This window comes from Gracilinanus agilis, chromosome 2 (genome assembly GCF_016433145.1).
Source record: "Gracilinanus agilis isolate LMUSP501 chromosome 2, AgileGrace, whole genome shotgun sequence".
NCBI classification, from domain to species: Eukaryota; Metazoa; Chordata; class Mammalia; order Didelphimorphia; family Didelphidae; genus Gracilinanus; species Gracilinanus agilis.
The window spans coordinates 202563044-202585941 of NC_058131.1; the positions used below are offsets into that span (position 1 = coordinate 202563044).

General features: G+C 38.5%; 1 protein-coding gene across 1 annotated transcript in view; it reads left to right on the forward strand.

The window, feature by feature from the left end:
* Window positions 1–22898, forward strand: part of ALLC (allantoicase) — a 98932-nt gene that overhangs the window by 45322 nt on the left and 30712 nt on the right. Inside the window, 5 exon segments of the mRNA XM_044659565.1 lie at window positions 3540–3665; window positions 6594–6673; window positions 8300–8432; window positions 18487–18642; window positions 22571–22644. Coding sequence (XP_044515500.1) covers window positions 3540–3665; window positions 6594–6673; window positions 8300–8432; window positions 18487–18642; window positions 22571–22644 — 569 coding nt within the window.

Below are 22898 nucleotides of genomic sequence, written 5' to 3' on the forward strand. Positions count from 1 at the left end.
CCATCTTAGTTGAAAGCTGAGAAAGTTTATCCGAAAGTAGAGTGTGTCACTTCTGAATAAGGTTTAGACCTTAAGAATAGACATAATTTCCATTTGAATCTGATTTTACATATTGCCAGTTTGTGGTTTTGTCCTTCTAAGGAATCCTGTTCCTGGACAGTCAAGAGACTGGAATTATTTGGTATGTTTGTGTTTTAAACAAAGTTCTGTGCTTCATTGTGGCAATGAAGATGATTGAGATGATTATGTTCATAAACTCTGTGCCATCCACGCTGATGATTCTCAAATCTATCTACCCAGCCCTAACTTCTATATAATCTTCCAGTCTCTCATATCCAACTGCCTTTAAATTGGGTATCCAGCAAATGTCTTAAACTCAACATGTCCAAAACAGAATTATTTTTCCCATTTAATCCCATTTATCTTTCACCCTTAAATGGTCCCCTTTTCCAACTCTCCCCCATTATTGTCATGGACACCAACATCCTCTACGTTTGTGATCCTAGATATCATCCTTGACTCCTTATAATCTTTCACTCCCCTCTTCCCCTCCACCCCCATATGCAATCGGTTGCCAAGATCTTTTGATTTCATCTTTTCAACATCTCTCTTTCCCCTCTGCTGCCTCTACTGCTACTAACTTGGGTACAGGCCCTCATCATCTCACACTTGGGCTTTTTCTATAGTCTGTTGCTGGTTCTGCCTGCCTTGAGTCTGTTCTCACTCCAATCTACCCTCCATTCAGCTGCCAAAGTGATTTTCCTTATAAAGGTCATGTTACCAGTGATTCCCAAAGTGGGCGCCACTGCCCCCTGGTGGGTGCTGCACCAGGAAAGCGGTGATGGCCACAGGTGCATTTATCTTTCCTATTAATTGCTATTAAAATAAAAAATATTAATTTCCAAGGGGCCAAGTAATATTTTTTTCTGGAAAGGGAGTGGTAGGCCAAAAAAGTTTGGGAACCTCTGCATTAGACCATCCTACCCTCAATAAACTCTAGCAGCTCCCTCCTGCCTTTATGAGCAAATAAAAATTCTCTATTTTATTTGGCATTCAAAGCCCTTCATACGTATTCCATTCTTTCCTACCTTTCCAATCTTATACCTTCACACCACATTCTCTACTTCCCATTTCCCCCATCCTTTTCATGTCAGTAACACTGGTCTCCTTTCTGTTTGGCAAACAAGTCAAATCAGGTCTCTCTCCAGGCATCAATTCTGGCTATCCCCCATATCTATAATGCTTTTCCTCCTCATCTCTGTCTCTTGGCTACCTTGGCTTCCTTCACGTTCCAACTAAAATGTCATATTCTACAGGAAGCCTTTCCTAATCTTCTTTTTTTTTTTTTTAAACCCTTGTACTTCGGTGTATTGTCTCATAGGTGGAAGATTGGTAAGGGTGGGCAATGGGGGTCAAGTGACTTGCCCAGGGTCATACAGCTGGGAAGTGGCTGAGGCCGGGTTTGAACCTAGGACCTCCTGTCTCTAGGCCTGACTCTCACTCCACTGAGCTACCCAGCTGCCCCCTTTCCTAATCTTCTTAATTCTGGTGTTTTTCTTCTAGAAATTATTTCATTTTTATTCTGTATGTAGCTTTTTTTTTTTTACTCATTTGTTTGCTTGTAGTCTCACCTATTAGATTGTAACCTCCTCAAGGGCAGGGACTATCTTTGTGTGTCTTTGAATTCCCAGCCCTTAGCACAGTACCCAGCACATAATAAGTAGGTAATAAATGCTTATTGACTGACAGCTGAGGGCAAGCTTTGCCAGGCCCTGCTAAACTGGGTAGGCTTTAAGTGTTAGCTAGTAAATGAACTGTCCCAGAACCAGCTCAGCTAAGTGTAGAGAGCCTTATCACCAAAGGTTAGCAACCTAGTGAAGTTTTTATGTTTTTGGCCCTAGAAATATTGGACACCATCCACAAAACCACAAAAAGGTTATTTTTTTGCATTAGTGAGAGAATTGTTTACAATGAAATAAATTCCAGATATTCTGAAATACTGAAATATTTTTTATAAAAAGCCCCCAAATATCTACCCATTCTGGAAAGCCATTTTTTAGAAAAAAACCTTTTTTATTGGTATTTTAAAATTTTATTATAAAATGAATTATATTGACGCCTTTTGTTTTTATACCACAGTTATTCCTGGATATATATGGACCCACATACAATAGTGACTGATTGAATGCAGAGGAGAGGAGTCAAAGATGATAAAATCTCTTTTCTAAGTTTCCTTTTCTCTAATCATAAAGTCACCACCAGATTTGAACCCAGTACTTCCCATCACTAGGCTTGGCTCTTTATCCACCGAGCTACCTAGCTGCCCCCTTGACTGACTTTTATTTATTTATTCAGTTTCATGACAATTGATTTTTGACATTTTGGGATCCAGATTTTTTTCTTTTCCCCTCCCACTCGCAGAGGTGGCAAATAGTCTGATATAGCGTATACAAGTGCTTTCATGCAACACATATTTACATTATTGCTCATGCTGTGACAGAAGACATATCACACATACAATGCAAATCCCATGAAGGAAATCAAGTAGAAGATGCCACAGTTTGGTCTGCAATCAGATTCTAACTTTTCCTTCTTTGGCTAAGGATATTTAATTGACTTTAAATTGCTTCTAGGACAGATCTTAAACTTACCCACTGGGTATTAAAGACTCTTTGAAGTCTGGTCTCAAACTACCTTTCCAATTTTATTTCAACATTACTTTCTTTTATCCACTCCGTTTCCTACTGGAAAAGTTATCAATTCCCTGAACTAGACATTTCCTCTCTTATCTCTGTGTATCCACTGAAATTGTATCACCTACCTGCAAAGTATTGTCTTTTCTCAAATTTTCCTCTTTGAATCTTTATATTCCATTAAGACTCATTTAGGGGGCAGCTGGGTGGCTCAGTAGATTGAGAGCCAGGCCTAGAGATAGGAGGTCCTGGGTTCAAATCTGGCCTCAGACACTTCCCAGCTGTGTGGCCCTGGGCAAGTCACGTAACCCCCATTGCCTAGCCCTTACTACTCTTTTGCCTTGGAACCAATACGCAGTTTCAATTCAAGATGAAAGGTAAGGGTTTAAAAAAAAAAAAGACTTACCTTATGTGTCACCTCCTACATGAAGCTCTCTAAGATTTCTCTCTGTTACCAGTGCTCTCCCTCTACAGATGACCTTTCATTGTATTTACCTGTGTACATGTTTTATCCCCTTGGAAGAAGATAAACTGCTTGAGAGAAGGGAACACATTGCTTTTGTCTTCTGCCACTCACCATATTGGGCTTATTAAATATTTAATGATTTGGACAGAATCAAAAGTCTTACATTTTTAGACACAGCCAATATGGGAATTTGCTTTAATTTTGCATATTTATAAAGTTTTTGTTGTTTTTCTTCTCCCTCACAGGGATGGGGAAGGATGGGAGGGAGAGAGAGAAAATAAATGCTTGTTAATTGAAGAACAAATAACTAGAGAAAAACAACAATTTTTCCTTTCTGTATTCAACGTAAACAATATGCATTTGCTGTTTGTGTTTCACAGGTTACGACTGGTGTATCATCCAACTAGGAATACAAGGAATTATTCGTGGCATTGACGCAGACACTGCTTTCTTCACGGGAAACCATGCTCCCAGATTATCCATTCAGGCAGCGTGTTTACAAAATGGTATCCAATAGGAAACGTTTCATAGAACCAAAGATATGGAAGGGAACGTAGAGACTCTTTAGCCCAAGTTTCTCACTTCAAAAATGAGGAAACTGAGGCGAAATGACTGCTAGTTAGTGGCATACTCAGCACAAGGGGCCAGATTTCCTGCCCTTTGGCTCAACTTTGTAGCTTAACAGATGAGGAAAGTGAGGTGAAATGCTTTGGTCACACAATTAGCTGTGGAACTCTTCCAAGGCTCCAGGTTTCCTTCTCTCTCTCTGAGGGAACTTTTTACCCAAGGCAAATTTCCCATTTCTTTTAAGACTATGATTCCTCAGGTAACATGACTTTATTTTGGCGGGCTAGCCATGGGCTGAGGAATGGTAGATGAGGGAGTCAGCTGGTCCAAGGTGATAGAAAATAGAGGAAGGGAATGTGCTGCTGAGTGCTTTGTTGGGGAAAGTTTTGAAACTTGGAAGCGGGTTCCAGTTGCTGGGCCATAAGATTTAGAGCTGGAAACCATCTAGTCCAACCCTCTTATAGATGAGGAAACTGAGACCCAGAGAAATGATGTCTTACCTTAGGGCACTGGTTCCCAAACTTTTTTGGTCTACTGCCCCCCTTCCAGAAAAAATATTACTTAGCCCCCTGGAAATTATTTTAAAAAATTTTAATAGCAATTAATAGGAAAGATAAATGCACCTGTGGCCATCACCACTCCCCTGGATCACTGCAGCACCCACCAGGGGGCGGTGGCACCCACTTTGGGAATCACTGCCTTAGGGTAAGACATTGATTACTCATTGGGCTAGAATTTAAATCCCAATCCCTCTAACACCAAATCCAGGGCTCGTTTTGCTCTACAGCTGCTATAGAGCCTCTTGCTAGGGGCGACAAAGAAAGTACCAGACTTGGAGTCAGGAAGACCTGAATTCAAATTTAGCCTCAGACACTAGCTAGGTGACACTGGCAAGGCACTTCACCCTGTTTGCCTTAGTTTCCTCATCTATAAAAAGAGCTGGAGAAGGAAACGGCAAATCACTTCAGTATCTTTGCCAAGAAAACCCCAGATGAGGTCACTAATAGTTGGACACAAAAGAGACTATTAAACAACCACAAAAACAGCTAATGATATTCTAATTATTGAATTTGAATCAGGGTCAGAGTGAGGTGGGGCCTCCATGATAATTTCATGCAATCCCTTTATTTTCTACATGGGGAAACCAGTACTCAGAGAGATAAATTTTAAGACCAGACTGATAAGTGTACGTTCATATGTTGGTTACATTGTTTTTTCAATTACTTCCAGCGAGTTTGGCGATATTATAAATAGAAAGATATAGTATTTTGCCTAGTATTTTCTTGGGGACACCTTTGGGGACCTTGTTGCTTTTACTTCCTGGTGGACTCATGAGTTAAATCTATTGTTTCACTACGAGTATAAACCCAGATAATTAGAGCAGGAAGTCTACGTAGATGCCATCTAATAATGCAAACCTTTCAGTTTAAAGATGGAGATACTGAGGTCCAGTTAGGTTAAATGACTTGTCCATAGGTGATGTCTCATGTCTTTAGGAAACAACATCTGATGCTAGATTGCTAGAAACACCTCTCTTCTGTCCCCTCCCATCCTAACTCTGTTATATTTAAATAGTGATGTTTAATTTATTGCACATATACTGTTGTTGTCTAGTCATTTCAGTTGTGCCTGACTCTTGGTGAGTTTGGGGTTTGGGATTTTCTTGGCAAAGATATCTAAGTGACTTGCCATTTCCTTCTCCAGCTCATTTTGCAGATGAGAAAACTGAGGCAAACAGGGTTAAATGACTTTTCCAGTCACACAACTATTGAGTATCTGAGGTCAAATTTGAACTCAGTTCTTCTTTCATTAAACCTAGCACTCTGTCTATCTACTGTACTACCTAGTTGTCCTACACACACACTAGGTGTGCATTACTGTGAAAATATCTCAGGGAAGAGGGGGAGATCCAGAAAAGTATGTACATAATTTCTGCCTTCTAGGAGTTTATACTCTATTTGGGGAGACGGGACATATGATGCATGAAATTAAGTGATGGCATCACACAGAAATTCAAGACATATGATGTTAAATTAAAAAAAAAACACCTCTTACCTTCCATCTTGGAATCAATACTGTATATTGGTTCCAAGGCAGAAGAGTGATGAGGGCTAGGCAATGGGGGTCATGTGACTTGCCCAGGGTTGCATAGCTAGGAAGTATATGAGGCCAGATTTGAACCCAGAACCTCCCATCTAGGCCTGGCTCTCAATCCACTGAGCCACCCAGCTGCCCCCATCTAACCTTATTTTAAAGATGAGGAGACTGACTTTCACAGAGTTGGCATGCCTTGTTCAGGGATCATCGGGGTAGTTAATGTCGAAGCAAGGAGTTCTGAGTCCAAGGCAAATGAACATTCCACTATACCACAGCGACCCCCCAAATTTAACCAGGGTGTGTGCCCCCTTACAGGGGGTATGACATAGTAGAAAAAAACACTGGAGTTAAAGGATTTGGGTTTGAATTCTGGTTTAGCTGTTAACTAGCTGTACAAGTTATTTTACTTTTCTGGGTGTCAGTTTCATCTCTAAAACTGAAGATCCTCTCATACTAAATCAGTGATAGATGGGTTGACCTTTAATAATTTATTTATTAAAAAAAAAGCAAAAACCAAACTCTTACCTTTGTCTTTAGGTGTCAGTTCTAAGAAGAGTAGCAAAGGCTAGGCAACTGGAGTTAAGTTACTTGTCCAGGGTGTTACGGATTTGAACTCAGGTCCTCCTGACTCCAGTCCTGGAACTCTAGCCACTGTGCTACCTAGCTGCCCTACTTGACCATTTATTTAAGGATATAAATTATTTGTTTAAATCTCTGCTATTCCACAACAAGGTATACATCAACTCTATATTTGATTTTGTTTCCTTCAGAGGAGATACCAGACTTACCAGCTAGAGGATCAAAATTGGGATGTGCTGCCACTTCTGAGGAATATGAAGCCATCGAAAAGGTATGATACCAAAACAACTAAATAATGTTTTAGAAATGCAGCATCATTTCATTGAAACTTCTCTAAAGCCCCTCCTTGATATAGTTGTATAACTCTTTAAAAAAAAACAACTATCACTTTGTGTCTTAGAATCAATACTGTGTATTGGTTCCAAAACAGAGTGGTAAGGGCTAGGCAATGGGGGTTAAGTGACTTGCCCAGGGTCACACAGCTAGGAAGTATCTGAGACCGGATTTGAACCCAGGACTTCCTATCTCTACACCTGGCTCTCAATCCACTGAGCCACCTAGCTGCCCTCTATACGATTCTCTTTATAAAATGAGAGGAAAATGTTACAAAGACCTGCCCTAGATTTTATCAGCAGGTTCTTGGAAATAATCGAAAAAGAAATTGTAGTTTTTCATTATTGCCTTAGTCTATTCTGAAAAGACAAAACTGAGAGAACCTCTTGGAATAGCATTAAAAATATGCCAAAAGTTTATGAAACATATATTGTGCTGAATAATACACAGAACACTGAGAAGCAGGGAGTTTGGGGAGATATATAAAGTTTGGAAACGACTTGGTACTTGCCCTCATGTAACTTACATTCTAATTAGGGGCCTAGGCATTAACTGCAATAGTTGTAAATCCAGGAGTAAAAGTTTAACAATTGGCTTTCCCTACAAAGTTTAATCTGCATTATTAACATTTTCTCCACCACTTTATTAACTCTAGAAATCAATAAAACAATAATTAAGGCCTAATTTGCTGATTTCCAAACTGTTAATTTTCATATTGAAAATTAGCCAGTTCCATCTGGCTCTAGTACATCATAGCTGTGAAATACAAAATTATAAATTAAATAGATTAAGGCAATCCAATACTTTAGTAGGTATATGGTCACTGTGGAAGAATTAGACCTTTGCCTATTTTCCTGTTTTATCTCCAAGAGTAGTAATGAGGGTGAGGGAGGCAACTTGGATTTTGCCTTGAAATTTAGATGGTACAAAACTGTATACCAGGTGAGTTTCTGGACCTTTTTTGCTCCTCCCCCCTTAATCGTTGGACTCCATAGCAATGGTATAGTGTCCCAAGGTCCTTCCGTACTGTGTTGACTTGGATGTTTCCATTTCCCATTCTTCCTTTCCCCCAATGCTTGATTTGAGGTTATATTTAATACTGCTTCTTCAGGTGCAAAATTTGCCAGTTAACAGTTCTGCTTATCCCATTTAGAGGCAGCATGGCATAATGAACAGCATTCTGGCTTTGGAGCCTAGATGACCTGAGTTCAAGTCCTGTTTCTGACACATGTTGACCATATGACCTTGGGCAAGTCTCAATGCTCTTAGGCAACTCTCTAAAACTCTTAAGTTTTAGAGAAAGTTGCTGAGCTACATTGGTAGAGGAAGTTTCTCAGTGGGAACTCTCTACAACAGTGGAATCAGAGGTCCAGTCACTATACTTTATTCCTACTAAACTCTTAGAATCTGATTCTATTGATTTCTACTCCACTATTCCAGTAGGCATCTGAATTTCGATTTATATGACTAAAATTTCCTTCTCTTCAGGTCCCACAAGTTGTTAAGATGGAGAAATGTGTTTTGTCAAGGATCAGGTCTTTAACATATTGATATTTTTCACTAGCTGAGGTCAGAAAAATGGTGTTGTCTGATTCCTATGGAAGAACTCAAACCAGGATATTCAGGAACCAATCACAATTATTTTCCTGTTTTTTCTCAACAAAAATGGACTCACTTAAGACTCAACATCTTTCCAGGTAACACCGGCACTCATTTCTGCTTCTATGGTTTCTTCCCTTTATGTTAGGAAGGGAAAAAAGAGAGCATTGCTTTTTATTCTGTACCATTTCTTCAGATTCTGAGGCTGTTTCACCTCCTTTGAACACAATGTAGTCCTTATTAGTTGATTTACAATAAGTTTGTATTGGATCTACCTGCCTTACACATAATAGGTGCTTAAATGTTGGATTGAATTGAACCACTACTGCACTAGAGTTTTAATCCCAATCGTTTACCCCTTCTTTGAGCCTACTAAAAATCCTTTCTCAGTTCTGGATCCATGTCTACTTGGACTTGGTTCTGAGCTGAAGGATTCTGGTCTTCAAAAAGAAGGGCCAGTATCTTTTTCTCAATCTCTTTGGCTCTTTATACTCCCTCCCTGAAGCCCTTGGGAAAACTGTTTAAAATTTAGGTTCAGCTATGGGTAGCATCTCTCAAAAAGTGGGCAGTGGGAAGGTATTCACTGTACACAGATCAGGCATAGAATAGCTATTTCCTTTACACAAAAGCTGTGCTAAATACTCATAAGGTCCACTGGTTCACACTACAAGAAAAATTCGATCAAGCAATAGCAATAATATAACGATTGTTATACTTTCTTGGGAGGTTGAGGCTCAAACGTTATAATGTGAAACAGTTTGTGGGATCACTGAATTGGCATTTCACATTTTATTTAAATTCTTTTCTTCATTCACTCTATGTTACAGCAAACTAGGATGGCGGTTGGAATTAGGAGGATCTGAGTTCAAATTTGGACCCAGACACTTACTAACTGTGTGATCCTGGGCAATTTACTTCATCTCTGACTACTTCGCTTTCCTTTTCTGTAAATGGGGATAATAAGAACAGCTAACTTTTTAAGGCTGTTATAAGGATCAACTGAGATAATATTTATAAAATGCTTAACATATAGGATGCAGTTGGGTGGCTCAGTGGATTGAGAGCCAGGTCTAGAGATCCTAGGTTAAAATCTAGCCTCAGACTCATCCTAGCTGTGTGATCCTGGGCAAGTCACTTAAACCCCATGTCCTCACTGCTCTTCTGCCTTAGAACCAATACATAGTATTGATTCCAAGATGGAAGGTAAGGGTTTAAAAAATGCTTAACATAGTGACTGGCATATAATAGGTATTTTTTTTTAACCCTTAACTTCTTCTGTGTATTGGCTCCTAGGTGGAAGGGTGGGTGGTAAGGGTGGGCAATGGGGGTCAAGTGACTTGCCCAGGGTCACCCAGCTGGGAAGTGTCTGAGGCCGGATTTGAACCTAGGACCTCTCGTCTCTAGCATATAATAGGTATTTAATAGATGCTTGTTCCCTTCTGGCCTCCTCTACTTGCCTTTTCTTTGAAGCTTGGGACTCCATTTTCTGGGTCAGTGTTTTTTGTTTTTTAACCCTCACTTTCTGTTTTGGGACAAGCAGTTGTCCCAAGGCAGAAGGAGCAGTAAGAGCTAGGTAATTGGGATTAAGTGACTTCCTGGGAAGAATCTGAGGCCACATTTGAACCCAGGACATTCCACGTAGCTCTCTCTATCCACCAAGTCACATAGCTGCCCCTCAATTCATTAAAAAAAAACCCAAACCTTTATCTTCTGTATTAGAATCAATACTAAGTATAAGTTCCAAGGCAGAAGAGAGAGGTAAGGGCCAGACAATTGGGGTTAAGTGATTTGCCCAAGGTCACACAACTAGGAAATACTCTCAATTCATTTTAACAAACTTTTTGTAACACTAACAAAATAGTTTGTTCAGATTCATGGCTACTGTTACTCAGCAGGTTTAATGTATTCTTAGTGGCTCTGCCTCTACCCATTGGCAATTCTCTATAGCTTCAGCTATTAAAATCGAATCACTTGAACTTTACATCAGGATTTAAGAACAAGAACAGTTTTGTAAGCACAAACTTTCTAGTTTCCCTTAAACTGGAAAACAATGTTATGGCCAATTAGGCAATTAGTATTTATTAAATACCATTGCTGTGGTGCCAAGCTTTGTGCTAAGTGCCAGGGGTACAAAGAAGGGCAAAAAAAAAATAGAGAGACAGACACAGAGAAGGAGAGAGATTATACAGGCATTAAAGAGAGAGGATTAGGAGACAGAGACATAGGCAAGAGATATATAGATGACCATTTCACAATTTTTTATTATAGATTTTAATGTTTACTAGATACAAAGACATATCTAGGTCCTACTCTTTTGACTATTAGACACTTATTTATTGCTGAATATAGATGAGGAAATTGAGGTTCACAGAATGAAGAGATTCACCTAAATTCACACAGCCAGGTGGTAGTAAAGCTAGGACAAAGATCTGCTATAGGCAGACTCATGCTGGTCACTGAGGATGCAAGATCAACATGACCAGGTCCTTTGAAAGAGCTTAGAGCTTAATGGTGGGAAGGACAGATTCACAAAGAACCACAGGGGGAGCCAATAAAATGAGCTCCACGAGAAGTTTCAGGGAACTTTCTTTGAGAAATCTGAGTGGGGGGCAGTAATTTCTCTCAACTAAAGAGGCCAAGGAAGAGTTTCATGGCACCTGATTTGGGGCTAGCAGAAAAGCAAGGACTACACTGGCAGCGATTGGGAGGGAGAGAAGAGAAAGGGCAATTATACCATGACACAATACTGAATTTGTCTAGTGGAATAAAAACCAAGCATTATTTGGGGATTCTTGATGGTTTTGATTAAAAAATGAGGGAGGATATTAACTTGCTAAAGTTACATGGTAGCAGAGGCATATCTGCTCTAACATTAGGACTAGTCAATAATGCTCAATGATCCAAAATATTGATATTATTTTTATAGTCTCTATCTTCCTGATTGACTCCTTACACCATATTTTCCTGGGCTTTACACCAATTCTGTTTAGTTTCATAAGTTTCTATATTCTATGGCTTCTATAATTCCACCCAAATTCCATTGAGGTCCAGTTTGATCTAATTTTTCTTCTTTATATAATTAGAAGCTAGTCTCCAGAGAAGAATTTGACTATAAAAAGGAGTTTCTTAATTTTTATTTTTAATATTGTAATATTTTAGTGATGGGGCTTTTATGGATGTAGATACTCTCACTAGTTATATAAATCATCCAAATGTGACCATTTTTTACAATTCATGTCCGTATGGTCCCAACCATCTTCTATAGTAGGGATTCTGCCTAGTGTGTTGGGGGACTACAGGAGGGATATCTTCCTTTCTTTCAATGTTGTAAGGATACCAATGGAATGTACAGAATGTATATCAGTTATCCTTTGCTGCTTCTGTATTCCATCTCATGTATTTTTTTTCTGCTCCCTCTGATGACAGCTAAGTGATAGAATACTGGGTCTGGAGGCAGAAAGGCCCAAGTTAAAATCTGATCTCGGGCACTATTTACTAGCTATGGGTCCCTGGGAAAATCACTTAAGCTCTGTTTACTTCAGTTTCCTCACCTACAAAATGGGGAGAATAATAATACCTACCTCCCACGGTATTATAAAGATCAAATGAGATAATATTTGTAAAACATTTAGCACATTGTCTGAAACATAGTAGGTTAGCTATAATAACCTCAAACAAAGATTTATTCCCACTCACCCTGAGTCCATAACATTAACATTCTTTGAATGGGTTTATTTGGTAAGTCATGGAATACTTCAGTAGTTTCTGAAAAAACTAAAATTGAGGATCATCCAAAAGAAAATGGAGTAGGTTGTGATTCTAAATGAAGACTATTGAAGGAGAACCAGATATAAAGAATATATATTATCCAGGAAATTTTATTGAGCACTTGTATCAAAATCCATGGTGGTAACTGTAGGAACTTATGTTGAAATGAAATAGAATTTCAAATTCAAAAGAAAGTGCTCCATGGGGGCAGCTGGGTAGCTCAGTGGATTGAGAGCCAGGCCTAGAGACAGGAGGTCCTAGGTTCAAATCCGGCCTCAGACACTTCCCAGCTGTGTGAACCTGGGCAAGTCACTTGACCCCCATTGCCTACCCTTACCAATCTTCCACCTATAAGTCAATACACAGAAATTAAGGGTTTAAAATTAAAAAAAAAAAAAAGAAAGTGCTTCCTATGTACTAATCATATAGAGGTAAAGTTTCTCATTTAGTTAAAAAGAATAGACACAAATATCATTCCAAATAAAATATAAAAGGGCAAGAGAGGTGCAAACAAGTATTGAGGATTTCTGATTGGAATTAGAGAAATTTCTTTAAAAATTTTTTAAATTTTAATTTTTGTGCAAAGTATACTTCCTTATTGGTCACTGTTGCAAGAGTAAATTCATACATAATAAAAAAACCCAACAAAATAAAACCATCAATGCATTGACGTGAAAGATGACTCCAACAGTTCTTTCTCTGAGATGGATAGCATTCCCCATCATAAGGCCTTCATGTTGTCCCAGATCGTGAGAGTAGCCAAGTTTTTTAGATGATCATTGTCCAATACTGCTGTTATTGTGTACAGTGTTCTCCTCCCAGTCCTCTTATTTCCTTCTGCACCAGTTCCTGCAGATCTTTCCAGCTCTTTCTGAAATCATCTTGCTTATCATTTTTTAAATAGCACAAATAGTATTCCCTCATTGTCATATACCACAATTTCTTTAGCCATTCCCCAATTGATAGAGGAATTCTTTGCCTCCACAAAAAGAGCTGCTATAACTATTTTTGTACAAATAGGTCCTTTCCCCCTTTTTATTAACTCTTTGGGATATAGACCCAGTAATGGCATTACCAGATAAAAGGATATGGACATTTTTATAGCCCTTTCAGTATAGTTCTAAATTGCTTTCTAGAATGGTTGGATCAGTTAACAACTCTATCAACAATGCATTAATGTCCCAATTTTTCAACATCCCCTCCAACATTTACAACTTTCCTTTACTGCCATATTGGCCAATCTGATATATATATGAAGTGGTACCTCAGCATTATTTTAATTTGTTTTTCTCTAATTAAGAGTGATTTAGGGTGCAGCTGGGTAGCTCAGTGGATTGAGAGCCAGGCCTAGAGATGGGAGGTTCTAGGTTCAAATGTGGCCTCAGACACTTCCCAACTGTGTGACCCTGGGCAAGTCACTTAACCCCCATTGCCTACCCTTACCACTCTTTTGCCTTGGAGCCAATGGAAGGTAAGGGTTTAAAAAAAAGAGTGATTTAGAACATTTTTTCACATGATTATTGATGGCTTTGATTTTTTTCATCTAAAATTGCTAGTTCATATATACTTTGACCATTTTTAAATTGGGGAATGGCTTGTATTCTTATAAATTTGACTCAGTTCTCTATAATTTTGAGAATTGAGACCTTTATCATAGACATTTGTTAACATTTTCCCCCCTTCCCCAGTTTGTTGTCCCATTAGGAAAATTTCTTAAGGAGGTGGTGTTTGAATAGGATCTTGAAGAATTAGGAGCATTCTAGGTATAAGGAACAGGGTAAAAGAAGGCATGGAGACAAGAAATCACTGATCATGTTTGGGAAATGTTGAGTTTAATTGTCTAGGCATGAAGACAAATATTGCATGTCATTTGTAGAACTTTGTTTTTGAAGAGGACCACTGACACCACAGGATGTTGTCTTAAATTGTTAATGAATGGATTTAAGTGAGGCAGCATCACACAAAGTCATCAGCCTCACTCTCTTCTTTCAGAGTCATTGAAGTACAGTGGCAAGAAAAAATTAAGACAATTGTCAATGACCTAGGAAGCCTGGATGAGTGAATGAAAGGAAAAAAAGTATTTATTCCCAAACTTTTTTGGCCTACTGTCCCCCTTCCAGAAAAAATATTACTTAGCCCCTTGGAAATTAATGTTTAAAAATTTTTAATAGCAATTAATAGGAAAGATAAGTACACCTGTGGCCATCACCTCTTCCCTGGATCTCTGCAGCACCCACCAGGGGGCGGTGGCACCCACTTTGGGAATCACTGACAGTGGTTTCTAGGCTCTGTGCTGAATGCTGGGGACAGAAATTTAAAAAGAGATAATCCCCAATCTCCGTGAGTTTATATAACAGGAGAAGACAACACATATAAGGGGTTGGAGGCCAGGAAGGGAGCTTTGACAGAAAGGTCACAGATATGGTGAAATAATGTCTAGTGAAGTCAATGGACATTCTCTTCCCATATGTAATGTTACTATTGATTTGACTACTGTGCCCAGAACAAGATGTTGAAATAGGCAGTGGGGGTAGAGAATGGGGGTAGCTTAGACTGGAAGGGTAAGGCAGCTCCAGGCTGTGGAGGGCATTTTATTTAGTATATATGGAACACTGGCATGGTAGAATGAGAGTCATTTCTTATAATCAGGTGTACCTGAGTTCAAGTCTGATCTCAAGTCTTCTTTAGCTTCATGACATGGGCAAAACATTTAACTTTTCAGTGCTTTCTCTCAGCACTATAGGCCAGTGATGGGTAAACTATAGCCCACAGGCCAGATGCAGCCCCCTGAGTGTTCTATCTGCTCTGTGACATTATTCCTAATCTGATGAATACAATGAGTAGGATACAATACAATGAAACTTCAAAAGAGTTGCCTTAGAAACAGACTGACAGATGAGCATTTCCTTTCCTTTGGCCCCCTCTTTAAAAAAGTTTGCCTATCAGTGGTCTAGGCAATTCAGCATAAGCCCATATTATAATTGAGTTGCTGCTCTGCTTTGGGGGTGGTAATTTCCATACTAGGTATTCATTACACTGATTTACTAGACATATAGGGAGGCTTGGAAGAGTTTTGAGCAGAGAGGTGGTATGATAAGATCTGTGTGTAAGGAGAATAAATATCCAGTTGCAGATTTCAGATGTGAGGAAAGCACTCTGTAAACCATAAAGAGACCCTTGTAAATGTAAGTTTTTATGTTATTTTTCATATATTCAGCAAACACTTATTAGGTTGTTACAGCCTGTACTGGGTGTTAGGGAAGATAGCTTGAACATGATGACCTCTTCCTCTTGGAGCTTTCAGGGAATAATCACAGATGACTATAATAATAAATAATATAATATAATAATGTAAAATGACATGATAAATTATTAGGATGGTACAAAACAAAGTACGATGTAAACTTTGAGGGGATTGAATTGGAGGGAGCCAGAGTAGAAGAAGGGAGATTGGCAAGGCTTTTTTAGTTGTCTACAGACTAGTAATGAATGAAATAGGAAAGGATAAACAGATAAACATCAGCTCAGCTCTATGTCAGTTAGGGTGCTAAGCCCTGAAGCTTCATATGTAAGTGAGGAAGACGGTCCCTCCTTGTTCTCTAGGAGCATACGATCAAATGTTGTTGTTCAGTCATGTCTGACTTTTTGTGTCCCTATTTGGGTTTTTCTTGGCAAAGAAGTGGTTTGCCATTTCCTTCTCCAGCTAATTGTACAGTTATAAAAATTGAGGCAAACAGGGTTAAGTTACTTGCCCATGGTCACATAGCTAGTAAGGGTCAGGTCAGATTAGAATTTAGGAAGATAAGTCTTTCTGACCCTAGACCTGGAGTGCGTTCCATCTTCATAGCAACCTATCTGCCTCACATTCTAATGAAGAAGATACGTAAAGAGGAGGGGAATGCTAAGTGCTAGGGAAGTTTTTTTTTTTTTTTCATAATAATATTAAGGCACTTTCCTTTATATATGCTAGGGAAGTTTTGAGGCCTGGATTCAGAAAAGATAGAGTGAAGGCTCACCTGTTAAAGTCTAGGGTAGTTCAAGGGGTAGAATCTAGATTTCTAGTGAATTGAGGTGGGAGATACTGGGAAGGGTCTATTATGAAAGATATTATAGACATAGGACATAGTAACTGATTGAATACAGAGGAGAGAAAATAAAGTTCCCTTTTTTCTAATCACAAAGTCACCACCCTGGTGTAAGTGCTCAGCTTACATCTGTTTTATTGGAATGGCCTTCTGGTTGGAGTTGGAGACTAGAGCTTTTTCCCACTCCATTTCTTCAATTTAGTTTTGCCAAAGTGATCTCACTAAAGTGTAGGTTCTGGTCATGCCACCGTTCTGTCCATTACTCTTGTATAAATTTTTATATATATTGTTGTTTGTAGCTCTTAATCCAGTAGAATGTAAGCAGCTTGAGGGCAGAGGCTGTTTCTTTTACTTTCTGTGTGTCCCTAGCACTCGGTACTGTGCTTGGCACAAAGTAGTAGTAGATGCATGATAAATATTTGTTTCTGAATGATTGATTAGTTTCAATCCCGGATAAATGGGAGGTACCAAACACAGAAATAAATAAGAAATTCATAATAAGGAGCTGCTTCGAAGGGGAAGACAAATTTGTTTTTGAACATGCTAATCCTCAAAGAACATACAAATGGAAGTGAAACCCTTCCATTTATTTTTTATTTTTATGTTTTGCTTTTTTTAATTTGGATTATATAAATATGACCATAGTCATTGGTGGTTCACTAAGATATTTTTAAGGTAAACAACACTGTGACTCTATTGAATGAATGAAAAAATGAATGAATGAGTGAATGAAAACATTTATTAAATACTTGCTCCTTGCGTGTGTTGTGCTAAGTGTTGGGGATAGAAGTAGAAAAGCCAAGGTAGTCCTTGCCCTCAAGGGGTTTATATTTTAATGGAGGAGACACTACATATAAGGGGAGTAGTGGCCAAGTAGGAATGTCTTAGTTTGGAAAGTCAGAGGGAAAATGAGTAGAATCAGAGAGCAACATTTTCTAGACATATCCTTTCCAGAAGCTATGGCAGTATTGATTTTATGTTTCCAGGGCTGGAAAGGGGTGATGGGTGAAGGTTATGCCCCTGTAAATAGGCAAAAAGATGAGTATGGGAGGAAGCAGGCAAAGTGAAGTATGACTAAAAAGAGTGAGGCAGGATAGCACACTAACCAATCTTGTTAGCATGGGCTCCATGGCAGACATTCCAGAGGTGAAAGGGTTAAAAGTACCCCAATGCATGATCTCTAATCAAGAAGGTATAGCTGGTCACTGAAAGGCAAGAAGATGGATTGTGGTATCTGTGTATTGCAAGTCCAACTGTTATAAAATATGGCTAAGGCATCTTACTACCATATGGGCCCATATATGGGTTCAGATCCCAAGCTCTGTTAGCAACTATGTGTATGAATTTTGAAGAGTCATTTTTGCTTTCTGGCCCTCTATTTCCTTATCTGCAACATAAAGGAGTATTTCTGATCTGTTTTATAGTGCTAATTTTATTATTTGATTAAAGTTCACTACAATCTGGATTTAGCCATAGTTTTGCAACAAATTTTTAATAGTCTAGTAAATAGTGTTATGGGTATATTGATCTTGTTTGGGTCTTAGATATTGATAGTCGATTGATCCTTATCAGGTAGAATAGTGTTTCGATTATTAAGAAAATGAAATCTGAGAATATCACATATATGTGTATACAAATTACATACACACAATTATATTTAAATGACATCTATATTTTATCCTATGTGGATGTAGTTTGTTAAATGGTAAGCAAACTGGATTGGAAACCAGGAGATTTGGGTTCAAGGTCTAGTCTTTTTTTTTTGTTGTTGTTGTTGAACCCTTCCCTTCTGCCTTAGAATCAATACTGTGTATTGGTTCTAAGACATTAGAGTAAGTAGTATGGGTAGGCAATGGAGGTTGAGTTACTTGTCCAGGGTCACACAGCTGGGAAGTATCTGAAGTGAGATTTGAACCCAGGACCTCCTATCTCTAGGCCTGGCTCTCAATCCACTGAGTTACCCACTGCCCCCCTCAAGTTCTAGTTCTGTTAGTAATGTCCTATGTTTTCACGTGCAAGTCTTTTTTCCTCTCTAGACATAGGTTTGCTTATCTATAAAGTGAAGTTATTAGAAAAAATGATCTCTAAGATCTCTTTTAGCTTGAAAAATCTGTGAATAATCTATGGTCATCTATGAAATCGAGGGAACATTTCCTCCCCTCACTATGTAAACTCATGATGACTTTAAGAAGGGTGGTGAGAAATTGGCACTGGTTGGAGTAGTTATTGACTAAAATTTGGGTTTACAAAAATTCCAAGAAACAAGATCATTTACTTTTTTTCTTCTTCTCGCTTTCAGATGGTGGAATCGCCCGCCTGAGGGTTTATGGTACTGGACAAAAAGACTGGTCTTCTGCTGATCCTAAAGAACTGATTGACCTTGTGTCAATGGTGCATGGAGGGGTTTGTGTGGGCTATAGTAACGCTCATTTTGGACATCCAAGAAATATTATAGGTAAATAAGTGGTTCTGGGGATTTGTTTTATAATTTAAAAAAATTAGAACAAATGTCAAGTAGCAACAAGTCTTGGAATCATTGAAGCTGGTTTCACATCCTGGTCCCGTTGCTTTTTACCTCTGTTACTGCAAACAAGTTGCTTTCCCTTCCTGTGCCCTCAGTTTTTTTTGCTTCCTAAAATTAGTAAATTAGACTAGATTAGGTGTCAAACAAGGACAGCCAACTGCTAGAACAAGATTAAAATATAATTGGGAAATATTTAACAAAATAAAAATGCAGTAAAACCTAGATAACATTAAATTTAAAACCAAGGTAGTATGTGGCTCATAGCGATCCTTATATATTGTTTAGTTCCACCACCTCAGTCTCATTTTGATTTAAATTTTACACCATAGGGCCTGATAATCTTTAATGTCCTTTTCTTCTTTGGATCCTTTCATTTCATAAGAATAAACACAAGGGTTGTTATTAGTGGCACAGAGGCTAACAGCATTTTGTAGCTCTCTTGCCATCCTAAGGATTAGGGACACAGAACTGACTCATTTGGAAACTGCTTCTCACAAATGCAGAATTCAAACCAACAATTTTGGTATTGAGGTAAACAGCATAAACCATGCCCTCTAATATGCTTAAAAAACCTCCTTATCTTCTGTCTTAGAACTAATACTAAAAATTGGTTCCAAGAGAGAAGAACAGTAAAGGTTAAACAATTGAGGTTAAGTGACTTGCCCAGGGGTGACATAGCTAGGAAGTGTCTGAGGTCAGATTTGAAGCCAGGACCCTCCCATCTCCAGTCTTGACTCTCTATCCCCACTGTATTAACAACTGCCTCTCTAATACTTAAAAAAAAAAAAAAACTACCCTTGTCTTCTGTCTTAGAATGAATATTGTTTATTGGTTCCAAGGCAGAAGACTGGTAAGGGCTAAGCCATGGAAGTTAAGTGACTTGCCCAGGGTCATACCAATTTGTACTAGACCCAACTCTCGATAGCCACCTAGTTGCCCCTCCTTTAATATACTTAAAAAAACCCTAACCTTCCAACTTAGAATCAATACTCAGTATTGGTTCCAAGGCAGAAGAGCAGTAAAGTCTAGGCAATGGAGATTAAATGACTTGACCAATGTCACACAGCTAGGAAGTATCAGAGGCCATATTTGAACCCAGAACCTTCCATCTTTAGGCCTGGCTCTCAATCTACTGAACCACCTAATTGCTCCCATAACACTTCACTAAAAGTTGGCATCTGTACAGCCCTTTCCAGTTTGAAAAGCATCTTTCGTGTATCGTCATTTGTTTGACACAACAACCATTTGAGATAAATTATGTACGTTATATATATGTGAATATGTCATCATCCATATTTTATAGATGATTTCAATGTGTGTGTTCCTTAAAGGACAACACATTTGGCTTGGTCCCAGGACCAACAGCTGCTTATGAAAATTGGTCCTAGACTGGCCAGATTTGTATCTTAGAGTGCGGTCCTGAGTAGCCAACTCGCTGATGGGTAGTGAATAATCATGGAGAATAGAGAATTCTCTCACAGTTATTTTATGAAGATACAGGATGATTCCTCAGGCCCCTTTTGACATGATCATTTAATAGATCTATCAGTAGCTCAGATATACTTTCAGGAACTTGGGACAACTAGGTGGTCCTTTTTTAAAAATGGACTCATAGACTCTTAGGATTGGAAGAAACCTTGATGGTTGCGTAGTCTAATCCATATACCAGAATCTCTTTTGGTATACACCTATATTAGTGTACTAACAGGCAGTCAGTCATCTAGCTATGGTGAGAACATTTCTCATCACACTCAGTTCACTGTCTTCAAGGGGGTCTCTTTTGCTGTTGGACTGATCTGGGAGAAAGTGATTTCTGAGGTTCACCAAAACTTCATCTATATACATTTCACCCACTGACCCTAGTTCCATCCTTTGAATTGGTAGAATTGGATCAATGTGAATTTGGAAAGCATCAAATAGGAGGCAGAGATATTCATTAGGATTTTGCAATAGTCCAGGCAAAGATCCTTTTAAATAGTTGACTATAGATTTTGGGTTCTTCCCATTAAGTCTTCTTTTTCAAAATAAACATTTCAGATTCCCTTAGCAAGTCTTATTTGCTCCAGCTTTTCAACATCTATTTTAAATATATAATTTTTTAAATATATATATATATATATATATATCACCTGGGGACAGTGCTAGAACTGGAATAAATTAATCTGTTAATTTCTAGTTTTCATCCAATACTTTTTTTTCTTTGCTGTGAGATTATGAGCAACTTTGTGTGTGTGTACAGAAGGAGGGGTCAAAATAGGGCAGCATGAAGGCTGAGGGACTTATGAGAAAGAAAACTAGCTACACTCAAAGGAAGAACTGTGGGAGGAGAAACACAGAAGAAAAACAACTGCTTGAACACATGGGCTGATGGGAATATTCTTGGGGATGTAGATGCTAAATGATAACTCTGTGGAATTAGGTCTTGATTAATGATACATGTAAAACCCAGTGGAATTGTGTATTGGCTACAGGGGGTTGAGGGGGTTTGGGGGAGAGGGAAAGAACATGAATGATGTAACTATGGGGAAATATTAAAAATAAAATAAAAATTAAGAAACAGGGCAGTATGTTTTAGGAGGAGAGTGTGGGGAAAGAGGGAGGTAATAGTTTTACCTCTTAGCTAGGTGGTATCCAGGGACTGACTTTAACTTGATTGATTTTATGTGTATGGGCTTAATACCAACCAGATTACTCCTTCTCATCAAGTTGTCTGCCTGAGTCACTGATCCCAATAGTCACCAAATAAGCAACCAACATATATCCAATATATATATTATAAACAATATAATATATATTAAACATATATATATAAACATATAAACAACCAATATATATATTAAACCCTTACCTTCCATCTTAGAATCAATATTGTGTATTGGTTCCAAGGCAGAAGAGTGGTAAGGGTAGGCAATGGGGGTTAAGTGACTTGCCCAGGGTCACACAGCTAGGAAGTGTCTGGGGGCAAATTTGAACCCAGGACCTCCCGTCTCTGGACCTGGCTCTCAATCCAATGAGCCACCTAGCTGCCCCCTATCAATAAATATTTTCAAATGTCTCCTATATGCCAACCACTTTGCCAAGTACTGAAAACACAAAAACAAAATGGAGGCAGACTTTGCCTTCATGAAGCTCCCCTTCTTTTAGTTGGAGTGCCCAGGGAAATCGTGTGAATTTCTTTTACTCTGGCAGTTGTGTGGGCCCCTAAGATTGAATGGGATATCCTCAAATACTTAGGAAATACCCAGGCTTCAGTGGATGCTTGTCTTTAGTTGAAGCAGACTGTGATGATCACCTTGTATTTATACTTTTTTAGATTCACTTTGCCCATTCATTCATTCATTCAACAAACATGTATTAAACACCTTGAGCGTGCAGAATATTGTTCTAGGCACAAGATAAAAAGTTTAGAGTGGGCAAAGCCCCTAAAATCACGGGACTCAACAGAGATTACAATATCAATAGAGATAACTGCAGTATACAACATTACATGAAGCACGTCAGAGAGGTTCAAAGGGCCATGTGAGGTCTGAGAGGGTAGGTGGTTATTGATGTAGGGGACCAACCATAGTGATTCTATGATGCTACTATTTTATGATATCAGATCTTTTATGATAAGTAAATCAATAGTAGTGACACTCTTTCCTAATTTTTGGCATAGGTCATTGAACAAAACAATAAAATAACATTTGTTAGCTCTATGGTTAAATCTGAATTTAGAGGATCATTAGCTATAATTCAAATGATATATGCAGGAATTCTTAGGTAGTTAGAGCCTGAAATTAAATTACCTCCAGTGAATGCCTTGTTACCTTTGAAAGAAAACTATATAACGTGCTGCTGCATATTATTTTTCAATAAGGTATAGGAAAGGCAAAGTCCATGGCTGATGGCTGGGAAACTGCAAGAAGACTGGACAGGCCACCAGTATTACAAGTAAGGAGATGAAATGTGACTGCGGTTTGTAAATGCAATTCAATTCAACAAATATGCTAAGCACTCATTATGTGTGAGACCTTGCACTAGGTCCTGGGGAGATAGAAAAAACAGAGACAATCTTCTTTACTCTTTTTTATTTTTATTTTTAAATTAAACCCTCACTTTCTGTTGCAGAAGTGCAGTAAGGAACAGGCACTTATATTTTTTAATTTGGGGTTAAATGTCTTGTCTAAAGGTCACAAAGCTAGGAA